This window comes from Zootoca vivipara, chromosome 13, assembly GCF_965207765.1.
Source record: "Zootoca vivipara chromosome 13, rZooViv2.hap1.1, whole genome shotgun sequence".
Lineage (NCBI taxonomy): Eukaryota > Metazoa > Chordata > Lepidosauria > Squamata > Lacertidae > Zootoca > Zootoca vivipara.
Window position 1 is genome coordinate 41,979,138 of NC_142596.1, and position 10,459 is coordinate 41,989,596.

Here is a 10,459-nt window from a genome sequence, read left to right on the forward strand (position 1 = left end):
AAGACATCTCCAGATGCTATCTTTAAAGGAAAACATAGCCATTTTGCCCCTGAGATCCTTATCTATTTCTATGGTGGGGGGAATCAAAGAAGGGGTTTAACAAAAACCAAAGCTACCTTTCACAACGCACAGAGTGCTCTCTCAGAAACATTATCTCTGCGTTATTTATTTGGGGGGAGGGGAGGTAAACCAAGATTCCTTCATTTTTACAACAGCTGGAGAAGAGAATTATCCTTCACAGGAGCAACTTACTGAGAAAGCAGCATTATAGAATACACTCTGGTTGGTTGGTTTGTTTTCTGGAAGGGTGACAGTCAGTAAAATATTTGTATTTGTTAATGTTAGCCTTGGCATCAAAAATTGCAAAACCAGGAGCAGGGGAGAAGTGGGGGGGGGGGAGTGCGGGAGGGGGTTGAGAGAGACACCAGCCATTGCTATCTCAGGGTAAGTTATCTAGTTTAATAAGGGAGTGTCAATCACTGTAAGACTCTTATGAGGGGCATTAACTGCTGCAAGACTCTTACCTACATATTTTAGGTTTGAAGGGCGGAGAAAATCAAAAGGGGGGTCATCAGCTAATGCAGTTACAGAATTCGACTCATATTTTTTGTAGGGTGTGTGAGGCCTTTTAAAAAATAAATTAATGGGGGTAGCCAATGCAAGACTTGCCCATATTTTTTTATAAGGGAGGAAGATTTCTGAAATGTTGTCACTGCTACTAGGACTTCTGCATTTTATTCTTGGGATGGGGCGGGGAGGGCAGTAAAAGTCAAGAGGAGACTCTTACCCATTTTTGTTAAGGAAGGAGCTGATAATTTTTGGAAGGAGCTGAGGCTCTCTTAGAAAGACCCATTCCCTGTTTTATTTGCAGGGTGGGTGGGCAGGCTGTCAATGTAAGATTCTCTTTTTCTTCTCTATAAGAAGGGAAGGCAAGAATCAGCAAGGTTCCACCAACATCAGCTAATACTTTCTGCCCTCTTCCCTCTATGCTGCTGCTACTGAAGTGTATGGGTGGTGGTGGGGGGCTTATCAGCCCATGCAAGCTTCTCTTCCAGTCTTCAGGCGGGGAAGGGGGAGATCTTAAACTCTGAGGGTGGAGAAGGGGCGGCAGCAGCACCAGCCCACCCTTTCTCAGAAAGACTCTCTCCCTATTTTAATTTTAGGGGAAAGAAGAGAATCAACCAACGCTGCCTGTTCTTCAGGAGAGAACCAGAAGGGGCAAAGACTCCCCCTCCCTATTTAATTGGGGGGGGGGGTTCAGAGAATCACTCAATGCATGAATATGAACGGGCAAAGAAAGACACCGGTGCGGAAGGGGTGGGCGCAGAGAATCAATTAGGGCAAGCAAGGCTCTTTTAAGGATTGCTCCTAAGCCGAAAAGGCCACTTCAGGCAACGCTCCCTTAGACCCCCCCCCCCCACTCCTCTATTTTGGACGGCGCGGTGGGGCGTCACCTAAAGCCAAAGCCACTTCTCTCCTCCCCATCCTCCAGCAGCCCCCAACCCCAATTCAGTGCCTTGCACAGGAGGGGGGGCGCAACTAACCGGGTTTTATTTTATTTTTTTGCCCCGGGTGAAGCCTCCAGAGGGGCGGTATTGAAACTCCCAGCCTGTGTGTGTGCGCGAGCGCGCGCAAATGCGCATGGGGAGTGTGCCAACCTGGGTCTTTGCCCCGGGTGAAAGAAAGCCTAGTTTCACTCCTACCCTAGACACACACACACACCACACACTCCTCTATTTTCGGCGGCGGCGGGGCGGGGCGTTTTCCAAAGCCTCTTTTCCCTCCCCCCCCCACCCCAGCAGCAACCCCCCAACTCACCATTCCTGATTCTCCGCCGCTTTGGGGTTGAATCGGATGTCGCTGTTGACGCTGAACAGGACGTCCTGGTCTCCCAGCGGCGGGACGGGCAGCTTGTACAGCGGGTGCTCGAAGAGAGCCGCCAGCTTGGAGAAATACGCGCCTTCCTCGTCCCCGTCCTCCTCCTCGTAGCCCGGCTGCTGGCGAGGCCGGTGGCCTCCCAGGCGGTTCCCCGGCGGCTGCTGCTGCCTCCTCTTGCTCGGCTGGCCGTGGCGCAGCTCCCCATCTTGGATGAGCGCTTTCTGGGTCAGATCCGGCTCCTTGGGCTGCTGCTGCTGCTTCTCCTGCTGCGCGCGCTTGAAGGCTTCGGCCCGCTCCGAGGCGCCTTTCTCCAGCGAGTGCGAGCTCACGTTGGAGCTGGGGTCGCTGCTGAAGTCTTGCAGGATCCGCAGCGTGTGTTTGCTAGGCCAGCCCGCGGCTGCAGCGGCAGCCTCCGAGGCGCCGGCCCTCTCAGCGGGCGCTGCAGCCGCCGCCGCCGCCGCCGCCTGCTGCTGCTGCTGCTCGGGTAGCTCCGGAGCCGGCGCCCAGCCCCGCGCGCCTTCCTTCCCCCCGGCTCGGCTGGCTGCAGCGGCGGCGGCGTGCGAGCAGGAGCAGCCCGCGTTGGCGCTGCCTCCTCCGGCTCCGCCAGCGCCGCCTCTGCCGTCTCCGGCTCCGTCGGCGCCCGCCGCCCGCTTCTCCAGCTTGGGCAGCAAGTCGATCATGATATGCATGGTGCAGGCGATGAGGAACACCATCAGGATAAGGATCCGGAATTTGCGCACCAAAATCATCTTCATGGCTCGGTGGAAAGGAGGAGGAGGAAATAAATATATAGAGAGATTGGGGGTTATTTGGAAATAAATATATTCAGGGACCCCAGCCAGGTGGGAAGAAAGGCTGGCTGGAGTTGGGTGGGCTTTTTCACAGAAAAAGAAACACAAAAGCGTCGGGACTTCCCGGTCCGGTCCAGCCAGTCATTTCCAGAAATAAATAAATCGGTTTTTCTTTACCCCCCGCTCGCACCAGGCAAGTCTTTTTTAAAACCGAGGAGCAGCCGGCGACGGAAGCAGCAGCAGGAGGAGCATCGCGATCTGTAGAGTTGCAAATTAAATCTTTTTAAAAAGTCCTCGGAGCACCCCACGATCGGACGGGTTTAATGCAGGAAGGGGTCAAAACAGATGCAAAAAATAAAGAGGGAGTCGGATGTTGGACGTGACCTCCCCGAATGCACACAACATCGGCCTCTTTTTGCCTTTAGGGGGGAAAAGGAGGGAGTAAGAAGCCAAGGGAAATAAAGGCAAAGAAATCAGGAGCATTTAAAAAAGAATTAAATTAAATTAAAAAGGTAACGGGGTGGATGACGCGATTTCAGAAAAGGACCATAAAAGAGGGGGGGGGTGATGGTGGAGAAGGAATCAGCCCAGTATTTTTTCTGGTCCTCTGTTCGAGCTTCTCTTTTCCTTCCAGGTTCTCTGCAAAAAACGAGCGAGGCGGCTGCTGGAAAAAGGCAGGAGGCGAAAAATCTTCCTGCCTTCTCTCTCTCTCTGTTCTCTGGCCGTTTTCTCTTCGCGCTCGCTAGCTCGCTCTCTCCCTCTCTCTGCGCGACTGTTTCAAAACATTGGCTGGACGCTGGGTTTTTTCTTAAACATGTTTCTTTCCGGAGCTTCCTTCCAGCGCTTGGGCGAGAGCGATCGGCTCATCCAGGAATTGGGTAGCGAGAGGAGGGGAGGGGGGGGGCCGGTGAAAGGACAGAGGTTTTCTCTTTAAAAAAAAATCAGAGCAGGGGAAAAGAAAAAAGAAAACCCGCACTATATATATATAGCAAAAGTGCAATACTGTCATTTGCTCCAAAGAGGGGGGGGGGAGAGACAAAGAAATAACAACCTCCCAGATGACCCAAAATAGAGAATTTAAATAGGGTGGTGCGGGGAGGGGGGCGAATTAGAAGGGGGGGAAATAAAAGATCTATAGAAGCATCACATTCAATAGCGGTCCTTCTTGGAGCAAGGCAGCAGCTGGGGTTGTATCCGCGCTGGGCTGTGCGGATCTGCTTTTCGTGGGTAGGAAGAAGAAGAAGGGGGTAAATAAATGTGAAAAGGCAAAAAGGGAAAGGGGGGAGGAGAGAGAGAGAGCGCTCGGAGGGAGCGTTTGGCAGGTGCAGCGCGGTTCCCCCCCTTGCAGCCACACTGAATGCAGCAGATTGGCTGGCCGCGAGAGGAGGAGGCAGCGCCTGCCTTCGGTGGGTGTGTTAAAATATTATGAGCAAGCCATCCACCCAGACGTCATAGTTAAGAGATTGGCTAAATAAATGCTACAGTGATAGTAACAGGAAAACCTCAGCCCAAAAGCTGTCCCTCTCTCTCCTTTTCCCCAGTATCTCTCTCGTTTTTACTGCAGATCCAACTAGGGCAAAAAGAGGGCGTCTTTTTCTCAAAGGTTTGAGGAGGGGAAGGCGCTGGTAGCAGGAGAGAGGGAGAGAGGGAGAGGAAAGGAAGAAAATCTATTATTGCAAAGTATGAGGGCAGTCTGGCTGCGTCGGATCAGAGGGACTTGAATTATTATTGTAATATTTTTTTTTGCTGTTGTCATCGTCTGCATCACACAGAGCACATTTCGCAAATGAAACGCAAAGGAGAACTGCAACTGGCTCCTTTTGCAAGGTCATTATTTTGGTTTGAGTTTTGTTTTGTTTTTTTACAGAGGGATGAGAGATGCACACAAATAGTCTAGGGTGTGTGTGTGCGCGCGCGTGCATTTAATGCAAAAATAATCAATCCATAAATGCACACATAATTGCTCCCATAGCAGCTCTCCAGGGTTAAGTAGGCACACCAGGCCAGATTTTATTGCGGTTTCTGTATGCAGTGACTGCAAAACAAATCCAAAAGCCACTGGAATGAACCTGAGTGTTAGGTCAGGAATAGCCAACGTGGTGCACTCCTGATGATTTTGGACCCTGATTCCCATCTGATACCCTCCAAGTGTCCCTGTTTCCCAGTGACATTCTCAGATTTACAGAAGCGTTCCCAGTTTCTGATTTGATCCCTGAACACCCCACTTTTCCTTAGGACAGTGATGGCTAACCTTTTGAGCTTGGTGTGTTAAAATTCGCCAAAAAAACCGAGCATAACTCGGGTGGTGTGTCACTTCAAGAAAAAAACCATAATTTTGTGATATTTATAGTTTAAATAACAAAAATGTATAATTGTAATATATAAACAAAAAACTAATTATTTAACCAGACCAAACCAAAAAACCCTTATTTATCACAAAGTGCCCAGAATTGTTGAGCTTTTGTGGGGGAGCTGCTGACCAAGGTTTTGGAGGTTTTTTGGGGGGCTGCAAAAGTTGCTTTGCTTTTTGGGGGGGGGTGCCCCAAAGCTGCTGCGCTTTTGGGGGGGAAGAGAACAGAAATAAATGACGAATAATACCTTCGCTGGAACTAACACGCAGCACCAACATAGTCTGCCAAAGCGCCAAAAAACCCCAGCACAGAACAGGTTAAAAAATGAACACTGTTACACCCAATCATCGTCTGCCAAAGCGCCAGAAAAAACAGCACAGAAAGGGTTAAAAAACCAATCTCTGGCTACCAGCAGCAACAACAACAACAAAGGATCCGGGGTTTTGACCACGGGTTTTAACAGCGGAGACAAGCTGTAGCGTGAGGAGGAGTGGGAGAACAAAGGGGGGGGGACAACAACAACAGTGATTGGGCCGATGGGGCGCGTGCCAGCAGTGAGGGCTCTGTATGTCACGTCTGACACGCGTGTTATAGGTTCGCCATCACTGCCTTAGGACGCTCCTATTTTCATCGGAGAAATGTTGGAGGGTATGGAGTTATCTGCCCCCCCCCCCAGCCACCTGAAGGCAGCCCTGTATAGGGAAGCTTTTTGATGTTTAATGTTTTATTGTGTTTTTCTATACCGTATGTTGGAAGCCGCCCAGAGTGCCTGGGGCAACCATTCAGATGGGTGGGGTATAAATAGTATAAGAGAATAGGATGTCCCTATTTCATCAGAGAAATGTTGGGGGGTATCTCATCTGCCCCAGCAAGCATTTCCAGACTTTGCACACTCACACTTTCCTGTCTATCATCCGTCCTGTTAAGCAAGAGCCTCTATCAGAGTAGAGGACACATAACACCCAGGAAAAACCCTCAAGAAGGCTGTGATGTAAGGCCAGGGAGGGGTGTGGCTTGGGAAAAGACGGTGTGGCTTGCATCTCAAGGGCCAGATAGAGAGGCTTGGAGGGCCGCAATTAAGCCCCATGGGTTTAGCTTCTCCAAACATGCAATAAATGAAGATAATGTTGCAGAATATGCCCATATAGCACAAGTGGTGGTTCCCCCCCCCAAAAAAAATAAGTTTTTATTAGTTTTCCAATATTCCCCTGATAATAGCTGAATTATAACAATATCAATTAATTGTAGCATAGTGGTTTAATGCCTGCAGGTCCTTGGTTGAAATGTCAGTTTAGTCTTCAACACACTGGGTAGGTCTCCCTCTGCAATGTGCGGCTAACATAAATTGCCTACTTTAATTTGTTACGGGGATTACCAAGACAATAATATATACATGACATTTATATAGACGCCTCTGCACCCTCATCCCTTCCGATGGATGAAGGTTTGATATGCTTTTGATGAGCAGAACTCAGTTCGGGGGGGGGCAGAACATAACCTTTTTAGGGATTAAGCTCAACGTCTTCTCCCGTGACTTTCCCAAACTGTTTCACGCTCTCAGTTTCTGCTGTGTCAGATGAATATTATTACCCTTGATAATGCTTCCCCTATTATAAACACAAGGAAATAATGAGCTCTTAATGGAATTGCTTGCCATTAATATGGTTTTTTTGCTAGCTGATAAATGTAATAAAATGAACTCTTTCGTATATGGTGGCACCTACTGTGATTTATCATTATTTTTTTGCCTGGAAACCGTTCCTGTTCTCTTTCTCTCTTCCTCTTTCCCCTCTGCCCCCGCATTATTGATATGAGCAGCTATAATCAGCAAGTCTGGTGCATGATCTTGTGACTGAACAACAGATATTACGTATTATAGAAATGTAACACAGACAACTGTTTACAACTGACATTTGCTTGTAAGATTGACAACCAGTGTTCTTTTAAGGAGCAGAAGTTTTTTTTGTGGCAGGTACCTAGTAGGTATCTTATTTTGGCAGAAGTGGGTGGTAGTTGCAGGAATCTTCTGTAACTTTTATTTTATTGGGGGAGGGCGGAATTGAATGAAATTCACAGGCAACGTTGCCCCTTCTGAGTCGAAGAATCCTGCCCAATTCCAAAAAAGATAATTGTCATGGTTTTTCTGCCGGGGCAGCCATCACCTTGGGGAGGGAAGAATTAATCACTTAATCTTCCACGGCATTTTCAGGACGATTGGTCTGAAATTTTCAGCTATGAAAGAGGTTCCCCTGGGTAAGAAACCTGCTACATTTCAGACAAATCAGCCCAGTGACTTTTGTACTAGGTACCTTTAATGTGGTTTTTCTTGGGGCAGGGGTGGGGAGAGGAAGACTAGAAAGGATTCACTTTGGGATAACATCTTTCCCTCTGACGACAAGCTATACTTGTCAGTTACCGCAGAGCTACCCCTATGCGTCCTCCCCATTCTGATGTTCTCTCTTTCTTCACCATGGTGTGATTACTCAAATGCTAAGCTTGGAGAAATTGCTTTTAGCGGGCACTTGTCTGCAGCATTTTTGGATACCTGGATCATCGAGGCACCATGAAACAGTTCAGCGGGTGCCTGCTTTGACACACAGGCTGGTGTGTCCTGCTTCGCATCTACGTAATAAGCCCAAAATCTCACTGAGGTACCTCACTTCTGCTTGACATTTAACTCCCCCCCCCCAAAATCTGATGTACACTCCTAGCAATGAGCATTGGAGGGGGGGGGGAGCCAGTTGATTCTCCTAGGTTCTGGCTAACTCCACCTATATTTCATCAAGATTCAACTCCAGCTCTCCTTTCTGATTCAAAACCTTCTGCCTAGTATCCTCCCTTCAGAATTCAGAACTCAGTCTTGGGTTCACCCTTGACCCCACTGATGCTGTTTTATCTGCATTGATTTCTAAATTGACTTCTGTCCAAACCTTATTGATTCTGATCCCTGCCCCTACCCCAAAGACTAATGTTGACAACTTGGATGATCATGGAGTAGATGAAACAATACCTGCCCCATTTTAGACTCTCTCTTTGCCCAGTTTGATCGCTATGATCAAGCAGCCAGGGACTATACTGGGGTGCAATTTATTTATTTATTTCTCCATGGGCAGGTATTATTATTATTATTATTATTATTATTATTATTATTATTATTATTATTATAGTTTATATACTGCCCTATATATACTGCCCAGAAAAGATCACAACGTATATAATCAGAATAAAAACAAGCCAATAACACACACACACACACACACACACACACACATTTTAAAAAGGTATAGGATGTCAAACAGATCAGCTAAAGGCCTGGTTAAAAAAGGAACATTTTTGCCTGGCGCCTAAAGGTGTGTAATGAAGCCACCAGGCGGACTTCCCTGGGGAGAGCATTCCACAAACGGGGAGCCACTGCAGAGAAGGCCCATTCTTGTGATGTCACCCTCCATACCTCTCGAGGAGAGGCACATGAAGGAGGGCCTTAGAAGGTAATCTCAGGGTGTAGGTAGGTTCCAAAGGAAAGAGGCTTCCAGGAAACACAGCCAATATGGTCTCTTGGATAAAATGGTGGTGAGAGAACTATGGACGCCACCTTGAGCAAGGTAGGATAAAAATGCACAAGCGAACAAATTTAATCCTACCCTATCGCCCATCAGATGATGTCACAAGTGATATCAGCTGAGCAGTGTGGCCGGAAATGGCCTTGCGGGCCAGCTTGGACTCCCCCTGGTGGGCCAAGATTGCCCTGCAGGCTGGAGGTTCTCTACCCCATGACTAGACGAATGAATAGGGAATCTGTGGCAATGCAGACACTGGACAACAGCTCCCATCATCGCTGACTATTGTCCATGCTGTCTAAGGCTGGCAGGGGCTGGCAGGATGTTAAATGGGGATAGGCGAAAGAATGGCAATGTGCTAGATCTGGAGGTGTGGAAGTCCACTCATATAATGGGGCTTTTCCGTCCCCTCTTCCTCCACATTACAGTCCCCGAGCTCCTCCAAAATCAGTCCTGAGGATCCAGCATTCTCCAGAAAGAGACTTTTGAGAACAGGAAACACTGGAGAGGTAGGGTCAATGAAACAAGGAATCATTCAAATGCGGGTGGTGACACACATTGTACCAGCAGAATTTTTGGAAATCTGTTGGATATGATGCCTATAACTGTCCTATTAGGCTGCTGGAAACCCAACGTTAAATTGACCCTCTAGGCATCTCCTTGCAAATCTCTTAACCACAGGTACGATTTTAATGGCTTCACTCTCCAAATAAGGACATTTTCCAGCAATTGAGATATTAAAAATAATTGGAGCACTATATTAATGCATAAGGTGACTTGTTTCAAACCTCTCTGGGGTGGGAAAAGTAAATTAAAAGAAGCCTCACTGAGACAATGGAGCCCATTCATTCAGTACTGGAACAGGGTGATGCCACATAAAAGCATTCATTAGAAATTATTGGCTTTAGGAGCTTATTATGAAGAGGACCAACACAAATGTGGAGTGCTTTTCCAGTCACTCCATTTTACTCCCCCTTCCTCGTGGTTTTCTGACTTTGCCCCATCGCACGGATTCGAACCGCCGACCTTCTGATTGGCAAGGCCAAGAGGCTCAGTGGTTTAGACCACAGAGCCACCTGTGCTCCACATTCTACGGTATGATGTCAATAGGCAGGGAGTTCCAGAGTGTAGGTGCTGCCATGCTAAAAGAAGAGAAAATTATGTGGCATCTGTAAGAGTAGATTGAAGTGGTCAAATGGGCATACTTGGGGCCAGGCCATCTTGCAGGTAAATGGGTCTCAAGTTATTAAGGGCTTTATATACTAATAAAAAGGGTAAAAGTAAAGGACCCCTGGATGGTTAACTCCAGTCAAAGGCAACTATGGGGTTGCGGTGCTCATCTCACTTTCAGGACGAGGGAGCCGGCATCTGTCCACAGAGAGCTTTCCGGGTCATGTGGCCAATATGACTAAACCGCTTCTGATGCAACGGGACACCGTGATGGAAACCAGAGCGCATGGAAATGCCATTTACCTTCCCGCCGCAGTGGTACCTATTTATCTACTTCCACTGGTGTGCTTTCAAACTGCTAGATTGGCAGGAGCTGGGACAGAGCAACGGGAGCTCACCCCGTTGCGGGGATTTGAGCCACCGACCTTTTGGTCGGCAAGCCCAAGAGGCTCAGGGTGTACCCTGTGTGAGCAAGGTGGGCACAATGCTTTATGTTTTAGACAGGTCTCCATGAGAGTCAGCTGTAATGTGAAGTGAAGAAGGTAGAGCTGACCTGTGGCACAAATCCCTCATCTCACACCTCTGTTGCATTCTTCCCTCTGTATTGTGTTCACAATTGGCCATTGCATGGTAACGCTTATCGCTTGTACACGCTTATGATACGGTTGCCCAGAAAAGGCAGGTTTGCCAGATCTCTCTCCCCCTGATTTAT

At 48.1% G+C, this 10,459-nt stretch overlaps 1 protein-coding gene across 1 annotated transcript in view; it reads right to left on the minus strand.

The window, feature by feature from the left end:
* Nucleotides 1-3,148, minus strand: part of FAM20C (FAM20C golgi associated secretory pathway kinase) — a 108,806-nt gene extending 105,658 nt beyond the window's left edge. The window contains exon 1 of the mRNA XM_035131633.3: nucleotides 1,819-3,148. Coding sequence (XP_034987524.2) covers nucleotides 1,819-2,633 — 815 coding nt within the window. The 5' untranslated portion in view covers nucleotides 2,634-3,148. The remainder of the gene's footprint in view (nucleotides 1-1,818) is intronic.
* Between the last annotated feature and the right edge of the window lie 7,311 nt (nucleotides 3,149-10,459).